Below are 20,156 nucleotides of genomic sequence, written 5' to 3' on the forward strand. Positions count from 1 at the left end.
AAAAAAGCAAGCAAAGAACCAGGCGCCAAGGAGCAAAAAGTCACTTCATTTGCTTACAGCTTGCAAGTATGTTTTCAGTTGTTTTTTTTCCTGTAGCCAGTCTGAGGATTTTTCCTAAATATTGTCCTTGTAAAGACATGCATTAGTAGCGTCTGTTTCATGCCAGGTAAAACCTTCCCACAGCCACGCACACACTTGCTGTCTGTCAGCAAAAACTTCTGTGTCAGTAATTAGAAAAATGCTATTAAAAACCTGCCTTGTAATCCCAGATAGCCTCTGGGTTGACTCAGTTCTATTTTGTCTTCCTTGCTCAGTGCAGTAACCCAGGATCCTTCCACCGTGAAGAGGGACCCCGCTCCTCTGACAAGCCACCTAGCTACTATTTTATTTACGTGGTTCTACGAAGTGTCATTCTGAGGGCAACGGCATACAGCTGTAGTGTCCCAAGGAGGTGACCTTTGGTGACAAAATCCTTAGTCTAACAGGTTTGTAACACAGGTGAAGCATGTTACAGACGGGCACTTGGGAGCTGGATCTCACCATGGGGGCGAACCTGTACATCATGTAATCATCTGAAAATTTACTCCAGCCTGTCCGGAGTCTAGATCATCAGACAACATCATAAAACAGATGAGTCAGGGCACTAAAACATGGAGGTTATCCACTGAGCTCATTATTTTCATACCTAATTACACAGTGCTATTGAGGGAGAACTGCACATTATGCTGAAGAATCCTGTTTCATCACTAGTCCTAAAAGATAATTGTGTTTAATTAGGACCTATGGATACCTTGGTGATTACTGATCTATAAACACTCAAGGTAGACCTGCAAATGAGGTGAATAGCAAGTGCATCCATTAAACACAATTCAAAAGCTGATACTGAGGTGAGATGACAATTAAAAGTTGAGCTGTTCTAATTTACCATGTAACTTGTAGCTGTAGTGCTCTGTTCTGATTCTCTGCAATTCCACTGCTGTGAACCAGCAGGCAGAAAAACACCCGCTGATCTTCCCTTACTGAATTTAGAAAACTTCTTGTTTAATCCGGTCTAATATATGCATGAATGGGAAAGAGTGATGAGAGTTGACATCTGTAGTGGCAAAAGCTGTCCTTTTCTGTATGAGGTCAGGTCAAAAAGGAAGAAGCAGAAATACAAGCGTGGCTAGTAATGTCACAGATAAAGCGGTAAAAACTTTTTATGGTGAAAACATTCCTTGTAATGCATGTTATAATGCATTTTCCAATGAATTGCAAATTGTACTTACAGTCAAAGAAGCTGCTGGTTACCTTGTCCCAGCACAGGTCTGGAGGGTCATTTGCAGCAAGTCAGAACACAGAAAAGTCATCCTTGTCCTTTGGTGCTTGTGCACAACTGCCCGCAAAGGTGTTAATGTGAATGGAATTACTTGGTGAAGGTGCCGGACCAGTAAGAGTGTGCCTAATCAGATCACAGAAACGACCCCTGTGAGTTCATAACGAATTGTCCTTCACCGTTCCCGTGTTAGACAGGGCAGCATGCTTCCCCACGTACTTGTCCTGTTCTTTGCTGACTCGGACCGCCTGTGAACCAATGACATAAAGCTGAAAGCATCCGTCTCTCTTTATTGATCCTTTGGGGAATACAAACCCCTTGGAATAAAATGTTTAACACAGTAGTCACTAAGTTAGTGTGAAATGCTGCATTTCTTTTTTCAAGTAACCATGCTTGGAACCAAAAATGCAAGCACTTGGGAGTAATGGGATTCTTGTGTAAAAGTGATCGTAACTCTAATCTCATCTGAAATTCTTTTCAGTTTATACTGCAGTGCTTTTCTGTAAGTGGTTGTGAGTGGAAAGCATAGAAACAGTATTTTTATGGGGAGGAAGGGGAAAGACTTGCCAAGGGGCTAAGTGGAATGATAAATTGCTTGCCCACTGAAATTATGGGTATCCAGTTTCTTGCATTTTGTAGCTCTTCCTTTCTGCAGCAGGGAGAACAGCTGAACAATTTTCTATTTACAAGTGTGCAAGAGGTGCATACACATGGCCAGCTCAGCACTTACCTTGCTTAAGAGGGAATGCGGCAAAAAGCAGATTTGACAGCTGCTTGATCAGTCGATGTTAAAAGGAAATACTTTACACTGAACTGTATGGCAAATAGAAATAACATCCAATAATGCGAATTCAAAGAGGAAAGTGACTAGGAAAAGCAAATGTCCTGATCAGAATGTATTTAAAGTTGTAATTTCACTTTAGGCTGCCTTACCCTCTGTGGTATCTGTGTCTTCTTCTCACTCCCCCAGTTCATTGCTCGATGGCTCTGCCACCTCCGGATCCACAGTTTGTTCTCAGAGGTGCCAGTGCTGCCGTCCACACTCTGCATTTTTCCTGTGGCAGCCAAGAACCTGATGTCCCCATTCTTTTCTCTGGGTAAGTAAACCAGGATCTCTGGCTGAGTTGAGTGTGATATGGGTATATCCTTTTAAAACAAAGTGTATTATTTAGATAAATTGTATCACGCAACAAAATGCATGATGGGTGTGTTATCTTTGGAGAAAACAACAAAATGCATGATGGGTGTGTTATCTTTCTACATACAGCTTCAGTTTTGAAAAAAAAAAAGGAAAAGCATCAGGCTGTCTTATCAACTTGTCTGCAGTGGTCACATTAAAAGCATCTGTTCTTACTGCCAGGTCTGAGAATGGGTTTGTCCATGTCTGGAACCTGAAAACACACAGAGTGGACACAGCACTGGATGGCCATGGAAGAAAATCTGTCTACTGCGTGGAGACAATGGGTGGTAAAGACAGGCTCCTCAGGTTAGCAAAGCAGGCAAAAACCAGTGAAATTATTCTTGTTTCTGTCATGTACAGGATTGAAGATGAAAAAAAAAAAAAAACCAAAAAAAGGAATCTATTATTTCTGAAGTCACTGAAAGTCTCTCCAACACATATGGAAATGTACAAAAGTACAAAAATACAGAAAAACTGTAGAACAGAAAGTGGAAAAAATTATACAATTAATTTCTTTATGATATATATGTGACGACATCACAACAACTTGGGGTCCATAGTGTATTACTGCATTAAGATCAGGTGAGGTCTTTGGGTAAAGGAAATACACTTGGATTTGAAGTTGACAAATGCTTCACAGCTGGTTCTCAGGGAAGATCAAAATTGATATAAAGAGTTTATAAATAGAGGGGAGAGGAAGAAAAGGTAAGGAAGGAAGAGAAGAATCAGAGATAGAGAATGGAAGGCTGAAAATGAGCAAGAAGGCTGAGTTGCACACCTTTGCGTTGTTGCAAAATATCTGTTCTCGTTCAGCAAGGGAAGGTCGGGGAGATTTGTGTACTTTGGATTAGACAGGTGATCTAGAGTAGATGCCAAAGTGTCTGTATGACTAGGAGGTGTTCTGACATGTTTATCTAGAGAAGACATCTCTTATAATATACAGTGGAACTCATTAGCATTTATATTTTGTTATCTGCTTAAGTACAATTATCAACACTCTCCCCCATAAAATCATATTGAATGAGCATTGTTTGTATAATTATAGAGTTTTTCCATACCTCTATTTTTGCTGTATATTTATAACAGTTCACATAGCAGTGCAATTTTAGGACAGCAGTTACCTGTATTTTTTGTTTCTCTGTTCTAAAGCTAAATCACAACCATTTCTTGCAGTGCCACATTGTTTGTATGCCCAGTGCTATAAATGTTTTGTCAGTTTGTCACTCAGCTGAACAGCAGATGGGAGTTTCTGTGTTGATGTTGAAGAAGTCCCAACAGTCTGTAGATTTGCATCTACCTCTGTTTTCGTTTCATGCTTCTATCAGGTGATACTGCTAATTAAAATAAGAAATGGATAAGGGATTTTTGATGACTACTTGTCCCAGGTGATAACATAAGGACACGTGTCCTGTGCTACTGTCGTTTGTGAATTGGAAGCTTCTCCACAGTGGTACTTTGTTCCAGAGCCAGTGGGATCACATAAATTTGTAGCAATTGCTGCTGTGCCCTTTGTCTGGCCTTCTTGGTCTTACTGTCTGGGACCAACACACAGACCTTTCTGTGGGACGGAGAGGTCTGCAGAGGAGTCTCTGTGTGAGCTGCACTAGTACATCGGCGATGCAGCCACTCATTCTCTGGTTTTGGATGTTTTAACCACAGCGTTTCATTGCTTAATTCCTGGTACTCCCTGCACTGCCAGTCCCTCTCCTGTTGTGTCTCCACACATACACAGTTGTAACAGCTGTCTGTGCCCTCCCTGCGGCTGTGGGAAGTTGACCACTGAATAACTGTAGCTTTTTATTTATCTTTGATGTGGTCTTTGTTGTCTTGCTATTTGTCTTTCAGCTGTCAACACACCTGACATTTCTATTTCATTGCTAGGGTGAAAGACTATTAAATGTGTTACTCTCTGGATGCTTTTGTTTCCTTTTAAATTAGATCTAAACAATGGTAAAAGGTAAGTATTTTTATTATGAAAATGTTCAAATACGCATGAGACTTCATGAATATATACGCACATATACATAGCATAACGGTGTTTGATGGAGTCTCTCTTCACAAGGAAACGTGGCTGACGGTGACTGCAGCGTATCTGGCCGACTCGCAGGCCCTCCCTCCCCCCGGTAACTTTTGAACCTGTTGCCCAGAGCTGCAGTCAGCAGAAGGGTGGTGGTCTCGGTGATACTGGGTTCCCACACATTTCATGGAAGACCAAATTAATACCCCCTCAGAAGCTGTACTAAGCTCATTCCTTTACTGCATGTTAAAGACCCAACTCCGGTATACTAACCTGCAGGAAGCCAGGCTTCCTCAGACCTGCTGCTCATGGATAACTTGTTTTACTGTAACAGTCAGGGTCGTGACCAGAGGATCTGCTTGTGGGATTTAGCAGAGGGACGGACTTCAGTGGTGGATTCTGTCTTCACGGAGAACGTGGGATTCTGCAGATGCTCTCTGTTAAAGGTGGCACAGGGACGCTGGCTAATGGCCATGGCAGCCAGAGCCCTGGAGGAGGTAGGAAGCGTCTCTTTTTCTGGTGCTTGGGAGATTCTGGTTTTGAAATGAGATAGTTCAGAAGGGGAAAACATCATTGCTCTTAAATTCTCTGCTCAAGAGAGGGCAGCACAAGGAACCTTTGGGGGTTCTCATCACTAATTTTACCTGCCAGAAAGGTGACTGAATTATATAACTCATGCTCTAATAGCAAGGATACCACCCCAAGATTTGTCTGACATTTAAGTATTTGCAGCTGCTGCTGCTCTTTCATGTGCAGGAGTTTTGAAAACTCCTCTGGTGCTGCTGAACACTGTTAAAGGGGAATGAGAGTCCTCCTGGGGAACTAATGGTCAGAAAGTCTGTCATCAGATGGAAGTACTCATCTTCCATCCGAAGCTGAACGTCGTGTTTGGTGAGAGAAGGGGAGGTGCAGGCGATTTGTAATGCGATATGTGGTCCTTCACCCCGGGCTAATTCTTTAACTGGTACTTGGGCTGGAAATAGTTGAATTACTATTAGCGGCCAGAGGTTTGCTCAGTGTGAGATAATTGTAGGGTCCGTTTCAGTTCCCACTGGATAAGTCCACCTCTAATACCCATTATCACAGCAGTCATTGACTGACAGCTGTGTTGGCAATTTCCACTTCTGCTTTGTAGAAATCGTATTTTTGTTTCCTTTGAAGGACTATTTGAGAACATCACACAAAAATAAATTATTTCAAATACTTGACACCAAAATACCAAAAATACGAAAAAAGTGGCATAAGTATGAAAAGAAATATTGTAGCTAATTGCGAATTGTTCATAAGCATAAAAGGTCACATGCTTTTCTGGACTATAGGATGCGAATCTTGAAACTGAAAGTTGCATATTTTATATATGAAGTAATAAGTGGGAATGGTGCCTGTGTTGCAAGAAAACGCGAACTTTTTATTATTCAGAAGTTAAGCACATATTTAAGTACTTTGTTGGCTCACAGCCAGAATGTTCAGCCTTTTACAGAACTGAGTAAGCCTGTAGACACAACCACTGTACTAGTAAATACAACGATTCTAAGTCCCATACCTTGTTCTGATCAAACAAAGAACTCTCTCCATTTTACAACAGCGCTCAATAATATTTAAGTTAAACAAAATTGACAAGTGCATTCTTGTGTCAGCCGGAGAAGTTTTTGTGTCAGGCAAAGAGTGCACACACACATTCTGGTAATGAAGGATTAAATAATCATCTGATCCAAAGAGAAGACGTTTACCCCAATGTCTCTTACAACCCATCTCTGGTTTTGTTTTCATTTGTTTGCTTGGGCCCTGCAAACTGATAATGATTTGCTGTCTCCTGAGGTAAAAGAGTTCTACTCTGTGTATGAACCTTTACATTAGAACTGTGTCAGGTTTCAATAAATTCACATAAGCTCCCATAATATATAGTGCTTCCAAATAGGCAGCACTGTGTGAGACACAGTACATTTGCAGCTTATGATTAAAATTAAGACTTAATAAGTGTTTATGCTTGGCTGGTGCCCAAAAAAAGAGTAATTTTGTCTTAAAGCAGGTTCAGTCCATAAATAATGAGATCTGAACAGGCATTTATTTGTTCATGATTGCATTTAAATCACCAATTATGAGTTACACGCACTTTTCTTGCCAATTTGCCAGAAACATGTTAAGAGCTTTATTAATGTGAAAAAGAAAAAGGGTGTGTTTCCTTGTGGCCAGTTTTAGCCACCCAGGAACACTATTAACCTCAGGCAAAGGCAAATCTTTCTCCTATTAAGCAAAACCAATATAAACACAGAACTTCAAGTTTTAGGTTACAGTTGTCAAACTACACGAAATAGTATTTATTTCTAAGGCTCAGTTGCCTCTAATGCAGAAAGTCTCTGGAACTGTCAATCTGGCATAGGCAGTTCATACCTGCCTGCCTTCTGCAAAAAGCTTTTCTCATCTTTGTGTTTTTCTTTGTCCTTTGCAAGCCCCACTGTAGCCCTTGTACCAGTTCGTCCATTTTTAACCACGGTAAAGCGAAGGAGGTGGTTTTTTCAGTTTTTTTTCTCTTTTAACCTGCAGAAGTGCATTTATCACAGCACACTTATCCTTCCTTATTACATAAAAGTTGCAGTTTCAGTCTTGCCTAGGAGGCAATGCCCTTTGGAGAGCCAGTGATGAAAGACGCAAGATGAGAGCAGGTCGTCTTCATATTTGTAGCCCATTGCCTGCAATAGCTAACTTGGTCATTATGTTGATAGCAAGAAAGTTGCCAAGAGAAAAGCATCTTTTGTTAAGAGTGTAGCTCCAAAGAACCAGAATTCCCAGATGGTCAAACTTTGGTCTGTTCATAGGTTTGGTCTACATATTGGATGGCTCTTTGCTGTAGTCTCCGTTCCTCAAATCTGGAGAATAGTTTCCTGCTCCATTGCTAAGTGGCTTTAGAAAGTGTTCTGTATGTTGTGCTTAGTACATTGCGACTTGCAGTCCTCAAGTGCAGCTGGCTTTTGGCAGGCTAGCTGACAACCTGTAGAAATAGGAAGATGTTCTGGCAAGCTTTGAACTAAAGGTATGGGACTGGAAAGCCATCGCAGCTGCTGTGGCCTTGACTGATGGCTCCCATAGGAGCCATATTTGTGTAATACCTCATCTCAGATGCTTAAGGAAATTCGCATGACTGGGGCTGTCCAACAGCACTGCTGGGCTTTTGCACGTTCTGAAATAGCCTAGGGTGGCTGGTGATGCTGGATTTATCAAATGTTTGAAGTCCTTTAATTTTACGAGATAATGCAGACCACTGTTTATTTAATTAAAATAAAAGATCACCTTAGTGATTTAAGTATGCATGTGAGAAACAGTGATGTTCCTGGCAGCAAGTTTTTGATACCTAAGAACTTCTATTTCTCCATAGTTCCAGGCTTGAGAATCAGCCCAGAGTGAGGCACTTCTGTGTCAATCAAGAGACTCAAAACCTTCCAGTGCCAAATCGCACAGGCAGACTCCCCTGATCTTGCCTGCCATCATCCTGAGGTGGAAATGAGCTACTTCCTTGGCAGAGGAGAGACTTGCCCAATGTTTAAAAAAAAAAAAAAAATTAACAATCCGATCCATAATTCATTACCATCAGTGCAAGCAACAGTGGAAGCTGCTATGTAGGCAGAGAGCAGGTGTTTAACACAATATTGTCTGACCCTGCTTTGAATAGGGTCAGGCAACGTTGTGTTAAAAATACCTGTATGCCATCACTGCTCCAGCCTGCATTAGCAGATAATTCTGGGTTTACATCTTGTTAGCGCAGTCAGCCAGTAAATGAAAAATCCACCTTAGATATATATATTGCCTATATTTCCATGCAAGCTCTGTGTTACCATGACAGAACAGAGGAGACAATGCAAGTGTTCACAAGTGGATATATAAAAAAAATTAGCAACAGAGATGGAAAAAGGGGAAAGGGAGAGGAAGCAGGGAAGTGTTTTCAGATTAAGCAGTCTGCAATATTATCTAGTGTATGCACAGTATCATCTACTGTACGGAAAGAAGACTATAATACAGATTAAATGGAAGAGTGGAAGAAGAGGATGTGTTCATTCTAGCAGTTTTGTCTGGTCTTTCCTAAAACAATGCATTTATTTAGATAGCTGTAGATTCCCCTACAGCTCCAACTTAACATGCATTCCTCAGTTTCCTCCAGACAGTTTTTACTGGAAGAGCTTATACTAGCCTTAATCACCTTAAAAGACTTGTGTTTTTAACAGCAGAATTTTGACCTGGAGCCTGACCAAATACTCTTGTTTTCCTGATGTCAGGTTCAGGTTTTGGAGCTGCCATCCAAGACGTCAGTCTGTACCTTGAAGCCAGAGGTGGGTGCCAAGCTGGGCATGCCCATGTGTCTGAAGTTATGGCAGGTAAGGCAAGAGTGCCTGCTAATTGTGAAATGTTTTCCCTGTGATTCATTTTATATGAAGCACATGAATCTTTCTTCACTTGGATTTTGATTTATTATCAAACCAATCAAGTAATTATACTATTAAAGAGGGGAAAGATTTGTGAACATCCTTAATGTAACTTTCAGAGCTTTCCAAGCTTTAATGGAAGATTTGCAAATGCTCAGGGAAGGCTTTGTATCCTTAGGATAGATAAGGTTTTTGCATCAATCAAGAGGAAAATGAATGACTTACCAAAGCCAGTTGTTTGATACGGTTTCTCGCTGCATTAAGAATGATGAGAAATGATTGGGTTACTTAAAAACAGTGATTTCAATGGCAGGTTACATTCACTTCAATGCCCTCAGGACAAGGAAGCACTCTATGAACATTTCTATTCCAGACATACAATAGGAACAAAATATTTATGGTTGTATTGACTTTGGACAAAAAGGTTAATAAAAGCAGTTAATGAAAAAACCCCACATTTGCAGAGTATTCAGCAAATAATGTTTACGGGGTGCCACCAGTGAAAGACACGTAATACGAAAAGGTGGCAGTAGAGGGGGGAAGGAGTTTAGGTGATTGGCTCTAAATCTCCAAAGAATTGGTGGCAAAGCTGATTCCCACTTTAACCCCAACCACATACGGTTATAGCTCTGCAGTACCATCCGAGCTGATGCCAAGTATGTTATTCCTGCAGGTTCATCTGAACATCTGTATTGGTTTCAGTTGAAAAAATGATCAATCAGCTGTGAATTTGAGGTCTTACTGTCTTCACTCAAGGTCCTGAACCGACTGAAGTCTAGAGGAATTCAGTCGCTGACTTCAGACAAAAGTAGGAGAGGCCACAGTTTAAGTCCCATGATGTAATTAAAAACTAGAAAAAAAAAATAGAAGGAATATTAAATAGACTGATTAGGCTTTTATTAAACAGAAAGTTTCTCCTAAAAATGCAATCAGTGTTCAGTGATTTCACTCAGTGAAATGAATGGGGCTTTCTGTCTCCTGGACATATTTTAATAAGATGAAGATAACTGAGGAAATGTTCAGTGTTGAAAATTTTGTTGCCTGTATAAAAAGTCCTCTGTCTTGCCATATTTTCTACATGCATTAATATTGCTATTCCTCTAGGAAGCAGAGCAGGTGTAGAGTCTTAATTTTATGTAGTTTTTAATTTTGTTGCCAGTGGGGATAAAGCAGAGGACTGGGAACTGGGAAAGGTAAATTATTCCATGAAAATTCTGGCTTTGGGAAGTCACCACAACTTCCTAGACTGCAACAGGCAAGGCAAGATAATCCCTTACAGTCTCACAGCTGTATCTGCTCTTTTACAAATCTGTGCAACTCGGTTTAGAAGCATGGGGGAGGAGGATACTCTTAAGGGTAAATAATTGTATGTGGTGTACCAAAGTGATGCTCTGCGTTCTGTTTTGTGGTTTCGCTGGAAGTGGCTCGCTGAGTGACCTTGTAACCATAAAAGCAGAAGAACACGAGCTAACCCAGCTGCACCCCTTCCTGAATAGAGGCCGCCCAGGATTTCTTTGTACATTACTGCATTGGGCAATATAGACATACCCAGGAGATGAGCACTCCCCAACCCATCGCTTATGGGCAACGTGTTGCCTAAGAGACTATTTGATGTTGCCTATGGCACAGTAAATTAACAAGTTGAAACAGAAGCTGACATGGAGAGAGACACATAATGGTCTGAAGGAAGTATGCTCAGGGTTGTTGTCCAACAAGAGTTTGGGGGCTGCAGCCATGTGTCATCTTACTTTTCTGCATGCCAATAAAAAAAGATCCACGTATCAGGGAAACAACACCCCTTGCCAGCAACAGCATGAATTAGAAACTTTACTATAGAGCAGAAGGAAATTGAGGCTTAGGTTATGCTTGTAGATTAAGCCTCACTGGCTTCTCCTAAGCAGTTAAAAAGCTGGCAGCTGTTTTATTTTGTTGATTTGAAACTTTCCCCCCATCATTTCACTAGGTCTGTCCTTAAATGTATTAGTTAATTCAATGGGTTTTTTTTCCTTGTGGAGGTTCATATTCTTAAATACCTTGTCCCTTCAGCTTCACACCTTCCTGCTATTACTAATTGGGTGGGGTAGGATTTGCAGGCATAAGGATAGTCTTCCCTTAAATTTTTTGCACTCCTTGGGGAAGGCATCATGTTGCGTAACAGTGCAAACAAAATAATTCAACAGGAATAATACATGTAGAAACTGGAAACACAGAGTTATTACTTTATATAAACTATAGCAATTATTCCTGTTGAGTTGACAGCAGATCACCTTTTCTTCCTTCCTTGACAGTTATCCAAATGCAACAACAAAATGTTCTGCTTCGGAAGAGCAATGATTTATAATTTAATTTTTCCACTGACACAGAACATGAATGGTGAAGACTTTTCACCAGAAGTGTCCGTTTTTAGGAACTGAAATAAATAGGCGGTTGTGAACCACTGCTTGGTGAGTCCAGGCATCAGACTGAGAGCTCCCCTGATCTTTCAATAGCTTATTGTGTAAGTTCAAGTATATGTACTCATTGAAATATTACGCTTGATATGGGTAGGGAAAGTCAGGAAGAAGCAGCGTGGGAGATCTTCATGTCATAGGAAAAAATACTTTGTTTTTAAAATAGACCAGCCTTAGATCTCACCTGAAAATTACTGGTTTTCAAATCTAAGCTAAGATTCCCACAGCATAAAAAAGAAAAAAAAAGAAAGGTTTTGCTCGGCATTTCCCATGATGCTGAGCACTCACCTATCTCTCTTATCTTAATGAGGGTTATGAGCACCTATGAAAATCTGGCCATCCTGTTTTGAGTAAGGCAGAGGAGCCGACCCTGCCCATCCAAATCTTGTTTCATTGGCTAATGAAAGCTATACCTTCTGTAGAGCCCCAGGGCTCTGGAGGAGTCAAGTGCTCTCTTAGAAGAGCAGTACAAATAATTGGGGGGGGGGATGCCCAAACTGGGGGCTTTTTTTAAACTTAATTGAAGTACCTATGAAATACTTTGTTTTGCTTTGAAGGTTTTACCCTTTATTATGTATAAATAAAATCTGGAATGTTCATTTCATTCAGATTTTTTTTTTTTTTAACTTTTCCCCTGGTATTAAAAACCAGGTACTCTTCATCCAAAATACCTGATGAGTTAACATTAATTCACATATATTTGACGTATATTCATTGCTCTGATGTTACATTATTTTAGCAAATCAAAAATTTGACAGAAAAATCGTGCACAGTTCTGGGCATTATGGGACACCTTCTTTGTGGGCCTTTCTAGCCAGAGCATGCTCCCTACCTTTTCAAAAGAAAAGGGGTCTTAAAGCAAGGAGCGAGGCTCCTGCAGGATCCCAGGTATGGGCAGACCTGTTCAGAAAGACGATGTAGGGGATTTCTCCTTGGTTTCCTTCTTCTAAGGGGCAGTTTTCTTCCCCGCTCAGTGAGATCCATTCCTCATTTAAACACTTCTTTAGGCTGAATAAATCTGAGAAAGAACATAAGGCTTTTACTCAGCGGTCTTACTACCTAGACCACCCATCTCTTGTTAGTTTAACTCCCCCTAGAACAAATAATAACCAGTGGGAGAATAGTCTGGACCATTAATAGAGGCAGTGAGCCTTTGGCCACTGCAGGTTTGTATCATGACATTGACAGCCAGCGAGTTTGAAGAACCTCATTCAACAATGTGATGCCAGTAAAGATTAATTCTTTATAAATGTTCTTTACCTTTATTTTGAACTGAATACCAAGCAAATGAATCCCGTAGGATCAGACACTGTTTGGAAAGAGCCGAATAAGCTATTGGATACATTTCTTAGGGTAAGATGTCCCTGCATGAGGTAGTCGTAATCCCAATGTCTATTTTGGTGTTTCTTCTCCTGTTAAAGAAATAACTGGCATTAACAGATGCCTGTTTTTTAGTTGCTTTTCATTAGGGATTTGCATCTTCACTCACATAACCGGTTACTGCTCATGGGGTCATTAGTCTTTTGGCTGGAGCAATGATGAATATTTTCCTTAAGTGTGACATGTAATCCAGTAATGTTCCCTTCTTTGAGTTATTTCAGAGGCTTAAATAAATTAGGTGTCTGCCCAGGGTGCCATGCCCTTTGGCCTGTGACATCATTAATCAAAATAGCTTTCAATTGGTTACAGTGGGACCCGGGCGCCCGTTAACCCCTTGGTGACTCACCCAGAGATTCCTGATGAGAGGTTCAGTGTTTACCTTTAAGCACTGTGGTGGACTTGGGTAAACGATCCGTATGTGTAACTCTACACTTGGCAATGCGAAACTGGAATCTTTAAGCATGGTGCTTCTTTCAATGTCCATACGGGTTTGTATAGCTTGATAGTAACTCAGCTGCTCTAAGTATTTTTTTTAAGGAGCACAAGCAAAGTTCAGGCCATGAAGGAAAACTTCTGAAAACATCAGGCAGCCTTTTTTCAGCTGTTGTACAGGGCAATAGTTTGGATTTTCAGAGAGAAATTTTCTATGTGTGCATATATATATATGTATATGTTAGATACATATTATATATATCTAAAACATAGACTTTTATAAGTAGATATAAAAACCATAAGTGCATGTCAGCAGTTACCTAGTAACACTTTTTGTAAGTGGATGGACTATCAAGATTTGACATTCAGACTTCTAAACTTTTCACTTCTACACCAGTCTGCATTTTCATTTATTTTCTTGGTGTTTGGACTGAAACCTACCTGGGGATGATAATTTTCCTAACAAACAGACTATTTACTTCTCAAACAATTTTACTTTTCCCTTGATCAGCTCAACTGTGGTTCACAACCTTTGCTTCTGGCTGGCTATGAAGATGGATCAGTGGTCCTTTGGAATTTGTCAATGGGAAAAGCATTGAGCCAACTTGTTTGCCACCAGGAGCCAGTGATGAGCCTTGACTTTGACTCGGAGAAGGCCAAGGGGATCTCGGGCTCATCTGAAAAGGTGCTTAGCATCTGGAGCCTCAATGAGCAACAGAACCTCCAGGTCAGGATCATTGGCCCTCTAGTGTCATTTATCCCACTTTGCACTAACAGTTTGATAGACTAAAAAAATATTTAGTCATGAAGAGGAGTTGTTGCAGATCTCTAGCTAATTAATCACAGACTGGTTAGAATGTCTGTGCTATGTGACTAGACTTAGCAAAAGATGGTGAGGATTTAAAAAAAAAGAAAAAAACCCTCTCTCACATGTTTCTGGTTTTACCAAAGTTGCAACAGGCACACAAGCCTAGCATTACTCAAGCCATTGCCTCTGTATCTTCATTTATCACGTTAGTAGTATCCAGCTCTCGGAATGTCCTAAACATTATAAATGAGTTATAAAAATGAGAAACAAAGGATTACTTTTCCAAAGGTTCTGCTTGAATGGATAGAGCTTGCTTTCCACTGTGGGAAAGACAAAAATATTCCATGAAACAAAAAGAGTAGGAGCAGCCCAGCTAGCACCAAGAGGACATGAGGTTTACGCAACCAGCTTCCTTTGGCACCTTTAGAGCCCTAGCAGGAGACAGGGAAAATAAGTTAATTGGATATATCAGTTTGTGTCTGAGCTATGGATACCTGGAATGGCTGGTTTAGAAGGAGGTCTCATAATCACCAGTTCAGGCTATGCTAGTGAATGGCAATAAATATTGCTTAATCTAGACAACTTTAGCAAGTGTTCCAACAGTGCCAAGGGGTTAAGTAGGTTTTAACTAGGTGTCGAAATGAAGTGCATAAATAAAGGCTCATGAAAATTAAAATGGCCCATGCATAGCCTCTCCATTGCTGAGTGCTTTAACCTTTTCTAAAGCGGCAGTTGTCCCCTGAACACACAATGAAGAGGCCCTGAACCAGCCTGTGTGCCCCCATATCATCCTTGAGAAGAGAGCTGCTGGATACATCGATTCATGGAAGAACAATAACCACTCTTCCAGCTTGCAGCTTTTGTGGAGATTTTTTTAGGTAGTGTGGCAAGTTAGTGCTGTTTTCTGAATGGTGCTACAGGAAGAAAAGCAAGTGCTTGGACGTCCAACGGTGACTCATCGCCTGGGGGACACTGTGAAGGTATATAATCAGTTTAGGCATTACCACAGAACTAGCATTTATGGAGTGGTAGGGCACTAAGACCCCGGTGCATGTAGTGTAAATGCATCCAACGGAGCTGAAGTTTGGAGGACACAGTGCTCACTGAGGAGAACGTCTGAACTTTAATAAGCAATACAACATGAAGTAAAAGAGGCACTCTATACTCTGAATAAGTAGCAAAAGCTTTCTAAGCCAATGTGATAAAGAAGAGTTTTAACAAGTCTGATGGTACACAATTGTCATAGTTTGGGTTTTTTTGTCGTGTTTGCCCTGCCCCAGCCTTTCTATCACTATTGGTACACATGTGCACCTCTTGTCCTTAGCTCAGGGAAGCAGAAGGAAGTTGAGCAGACAAGTCCCAGTAAGAAACTTGGTATTGAGACTAGTTTTCTAAGGCCAAGGTGTCAGAAATCTGACATCATGACAGGCTTCTTAAAGCTTCAAATACTCTGGTGTTGGAGAGGAAGCTGTTCCTTCATATTAATTACAGCATAGCTTTTTCCTAAATTCAAAGAAAATATTGTTCTCCACAGCACATTTCAGTTATGAGTTAATCGTAATGCAGGGGTACAGGTATGACTCATGGGAAAAATAAACAGTTGTTCACCTGAAATATTCCAGGTATTGTTTTCCACAGGGTATTCACATTCCCAGGAGATGTACCATTAGTTACATCTTCAGCACATCACACTGAGAGATAGTAGCTTTTCTCAGAAGAAATTTAGATGCCAAGTATTACAAACTATAAGTAATGTTTCTGTGCTTCATGCATAGTGTGAATGCCCTAATAAAATGCATCTTTCATATGAGCACTAGAGATTGTCAAGGACATAGATTAAGTTTTTTTTCCACTATTGCATTAATAATATAAACCAGATGGGGATGTTTTTTTTCCTGACATTCCAGGTATGTGAGGTAATGGTAGACGTTGGAAAGCCACTCAGTGGCACATTATTTTTATTCTAAAAGGTTTTAATAAGTAAACGTGGTGCATAGCTATCTGCCGTTGGAGAAATAATGACACAATGATGGTACTTCAGCTCTGTTTTAAGTGGCAATGTTCCAGTGTGTCAATGAATAGATGATGAAGGTAACTTCATAGTTTATTGCTATGGGGAAAGTCTGGTGTATTGTCTTCTACAAGAAAGTTGCTGAAATCATCACTGTCAGCAAATGATTGGATTGGTTATGAGCCTTCTGATTTGGATGAGATAAGGTAATTATGTGATGATGTTTGTGGTAGAATGTAGGAGGTAAACAGCTTCTGCAGGTGAATAAACAAAGCAGAACTACGAAATCTGATAATCACAGAAGCTCCTTTATATATGACAAGAAAAAAAATTCTATAAGCTGTAATGTAAGCAAGCACACAAGTTTTGTTGGTTGGGTGGCTGAGGCTTTTCCCTCAAATGCTGAAGCTCAGGCTGCCACTATCTTGGCTATTTTTCTAACAAGAATAGGGCTTAAAGACATGATTTGGGTGTAGGAGAGGGAGATTAAAAAAAAAAAAAGAAAAATCATAGATAGCATGTGTTAAGGAGGGAAGGAGAGGTGGATATCTGTTGGCCTCAGCATATCAAAATTTCTTAATGCATCTGCTAGTAGATGCAAGTGTCCTTGGTCATGACCGGCCAAAAGGAGCTCACCTGGTTTTACCTCTTTGTTTTCTTAATTACAAGCTGGTTTTCTGGTTAGGAAATTATGTTGATGTGCATTTGACTACAGTAGTTGCCCGTAAGTGACTGGATGGTACAAATCCTGGCACTGGGATTTCACCTGGCTGCACATACCTTGAGCAAGTTGTTCTACTTTGTTTTGATTTTCTCTCTCACCTCTTGTATTTGCAGATCATGCACAAATGCCCACTGTTCCCTCATGTTCCATAGCCAAAAGGCATCACCATTATAGGCTTCATTTTCAAGTTGTAGCTCGCTGATGACATGCAGTTTCTCCCAGTCATCCTGATTTTGCTGTATGGATCTTGCCCACATAATTGACAGTAATGATGGGAAGCACCACGCCTGGGATTGGTTATAGCCATTAGCTAATAATCTCAGTTACAGAGTAAGGCCCATCTTACATTTGCCAGGCTGGTGATGTAAGTAATAAATCCTTCCCTTGCCAGGACACATACGCCAACAAAAATCCCACTGAAGCCATGCTACATTAGCATAACCGGGGAGTTTGGAAGAACATACGTACTAGCGAAAAGCACAGGTTTTACAGTAGCAGCCCCACAAAGAGGCCCACATACAGCCTCCTACTGTTCATCAGGCTTGAGCAAAACTTGCTGTCCTCTGTTCTGAGTTGGTTGTAGACACATTCGTCAGGTCCTGTTTAAAAGAAGAACGTATGGGGCATGCAATAAGCATGTCAAGTTTCATTTAGCCTTTTTTCTCATCGAGTTGCACATCTCTTGCTGTTTAAGTAGCTGGGCCGTTGTTAATATAGTTGAAAAATAATTGCTTATAGCTTTGTGCCTGTAAGATTCCAAGATGTGTTCAACTGCATCTGAAACCAACTGTGACCAGCATTTCTGGAGTTTTAGTTTTCTACATCCAGTATTATAGTTAAAATTATCTGCAATGAATATATACTTTATAATCCTGTACGAACTATGCATCATGGAACGTCCTTCGAGGAGGAAAGCTACTCAGATGTAATATGCTTTTCAATCCCTTCCTGCCTCAGAAAAACAGCAAACAACACGCAGTGTATTAAAACATGCACTGAATTATATTAAGCTTTGGGACAAGATAGTTACACATTCAGTCTTAAGTAGATAGCGGCATTAACACGTCATTTCCAATTGTGCTTATGAATAACAGCACTTCAAGGTCAGCATACACTCACAAAGTGTCTTCCACATTGTGACAAAAACTAGGCTATTTCAACGTACATGCACACGCGCGTGCACACACACACAGTCTGGTGCATATACTGCATGTGTTTCAGAGGTAGGCTGCTGACTAATACAAGTCAGCTGAGGTGAGAACAGCAAAAGTGTATTATATTGAGCTTTTCCTCTGTGCTTCAGGGGGAGCTCATGTCTGTGAAGTGAAAACTTTTCTTTCCAAGGGCTAAGTCCTGTGCAGCCCCAGTGCCTACTGAAGGAAGCTAAATGTCTTCCAATTTAATTGTGCCCCTCAGAAAGTTGTGCCCCAGTAGTCTCCAAACAGTAACAAAAGGCTTCCAAGATTGAAATCAATAACTTGTTCGTAATCCCCTTCTTGGAATTTGGTGTAAATAAAAGTCTCTTGGGAAAGAGTACTAGAAATACAGATTTCCTGACACTGTAACCTAATTCCTGGAAGCATTCCTTTCTCAAGACTGTGGTAAATGCTACCACAGCTTATTGGGGTTTTTGTGAGGGGCCGCAGTAGTAGAAATAAGTAGCAGGTAGTTTAAACATCAGCTCAGAATCTCAGCATGGGAATAGTGCAGAAGCAGGGAAAATATATGGCCATAGCTCTGAACATTGCAGCTCATGCAAGAATAGCTGGATGAAAAGAGTAAAGCTGTCTAGTCTGGTTCTCAAAACCTTGACTCAGAGCTTCACTTGTGACAGAATATAAATAGCTTTAAATGCAATATAAACTAAAAACATACAAGGGATGCTTTTATGTTTAAAGAGTGGTGCTGGAGATAGATAGGCTCAAGTTAAGGTCTTTTCCGTCTCTATCTGTAATCATTCTCACTAAGGCATCATCCACCATGTGGTGAAAAGCTCCATACTACCTGTGTGATACCAGTGTATGTGGGTGGGCGCTGTACCTTCTAAAAATCCCAAAAGGTTCCTTTTACTTCTGTTTGTTTTAAACAATTAGAGCTCATCTATAACTTTCTCACACAGGTTTACAAAACACACAAACTTGTCAACGCTGGCATATCTGATATCACCATCCGTCCAGACAAAAAGATTTTAGCAACAGCAGGGTGGGATCATCGCATCAGGATCTTTGGCTGGAAAAAAATGAAGCCCTTAGCAGTGCTGGACTACCACACAGCAACTGTCCATTGCGTGTCCTTCTCAGATCACAAAAACCCCAGTGAGAGACTGCTGGCAGCTGGCTCAAAAGATCACCGCATCAGTATCTGGTCAATATATACTCAGACGTGACATGTTCTGCACTGACATGGACTAGGAAAACAGGATTGGTGAAGCAATTCTTTACACTGTAATTCAAACCTGTATGTGGGGAAGTAGCAGAATGTATTTCCAGGCTGACGTGAGAGTCCTAGGTTAATTTTTATGCTGCTTGTTCAAGCTGCAAGTTGTGTTTTCCAGAGAGGGAAGTGGATTTTTAAAATTCATAACAAGCAGAGCAAGGCCAGTCACAAACGAAGACATAGAACAAGTCGCTTTGAGTTCTGCTACAGGTTTTGCAACAGCTTTTCTTTGGCAGGTTGCTTAAATAACTTGTGCCAATATCTTCTTTCGTGAAAAAGGACTGGAATCCCTCAGACTGCAGTGGGGGCAGAATACGTCTGTTTGTAAGTCATTTATGTATCCAAGAATCTGAATCAGTGTAAAATATCACTCTTTCTTGAAAATTTATACCCATTAAACCACCTCCAGTGGTTTCTCATTGTCAGTTACTTTTTCTTCCCCGTAACTGAAAGGCTATCAGAACAACCTTGATTTGTTCACACTTCTGTCAGTTTCTAACTTAAACCAACAGCCAGGAATGTGACTAGGGACGGCCTTTGGCATTTATGAATTTCATTATGTCTCCTGTCACCTCAAGCCTCACAATTAATCACAAGAAAGAAAGGGAAAAAAATCTTCCCCTGCACTGCACTGCAAAGCTATGTAAAGCCTTTTACAGAGCCAGTGCTAAATCCTTTCCATAGGCTGACTAGCTGAAGGATTTAAACTCGGCAATCCCATTAGCGCCCTTCTCCTTGGAGAGTTAGGGTTAAGTTTCAGCATGGCAAGTGTGGATTCAGCTACACAACTCCCATTTACATTTAGGGGAATTGCATGGATAAATCCTTATCCACACAGTACGAATGGCTCCATTAACTTGTCATCTCTATGGTCATGGAAGCTGAAATTCATTCATGAAGGTTTTTTTTGTTTGACTCATTTGCATTCTTTTAAAGCATATTAGACATACAACAGACATCTTACTGTTGTATTCAGTCACGAAGTTGC

The 20,156-nt window shown here is 40.6% G+C and overlaps 1 protein-coding gene across 1 annotated transcript; it reads left to right on the plus strand.

The window, feature by feature from the left end:
• Positions 1 to 327: 327 nt before the first annotated feature.
• Positions 328 to 19,587, plus strand: GNB1L (G protein subunit beta 1 like). Its single transcript, XM_009274354.2, has 7 exons — positions 328 to 485; positions 2,286 to 2,412; positions 2,676 to 2,801; positions 4,847 to 5,009; positions 8,781 to 8,879; positions 13,701 to 13,916; positions 18,852 to 19,587. Exons 2-7 carry the CDS (start codon positions 2,297 to 2,299, stop codon positions 19,116 to 19,118), a joined length of 987 nt encoding a protein of 328 aa, XP_009272629.1. The 5' UTR covers positions 328 to 485; positions 2,286 to 2,296; the 3' UTR covers positions 19,119 to 19,587.
• The last annotated feature ends 569 nt before the right edge of the window (positions 19,588 to 20,156 follow it).

The sequence above is a fragment of the Aptenodytes forsteri genome, unplaced genomic scaffold (genome assembly GCF_000699145.1).
Source record: "Aptenodytes forsteri isolate BGI_AS27 unplaced genomic scaffold, ASM69914v1 Scaffold79, whole genome shotgun sequence".
Classification (NCBI taxonomy): Eukaryota; Metazoa; Chordata; class Aves; order Sphenisciformes; family Spheniscidae; genus Aptenodytes; species Aptenodytes forsteri.

Coding starts and splice junctions, on each gene's coding strand:
- GNB1L (XM_009274354.2), top strand. CDS start 2,297: ATGGCTCTGCCACCTCCGGATCCACAGTTTGTTCTCAGAGGTGCCAGT. Junction 2,413..2,675: donor GTCCCCATTCTTTTCTCTGG/GTAAGTAAACCA, acceptor TCTTACTGCCAG/GTCTGAGAATGGGTTTGTCC. Junction 5,010..8,780: donor CAGCCAGAGCCCTGGAGGAG/GTAGGAAGCGTC, acceptor TCCTGATGTCAG/GTTCAGGTTTTGGAGCTGCC.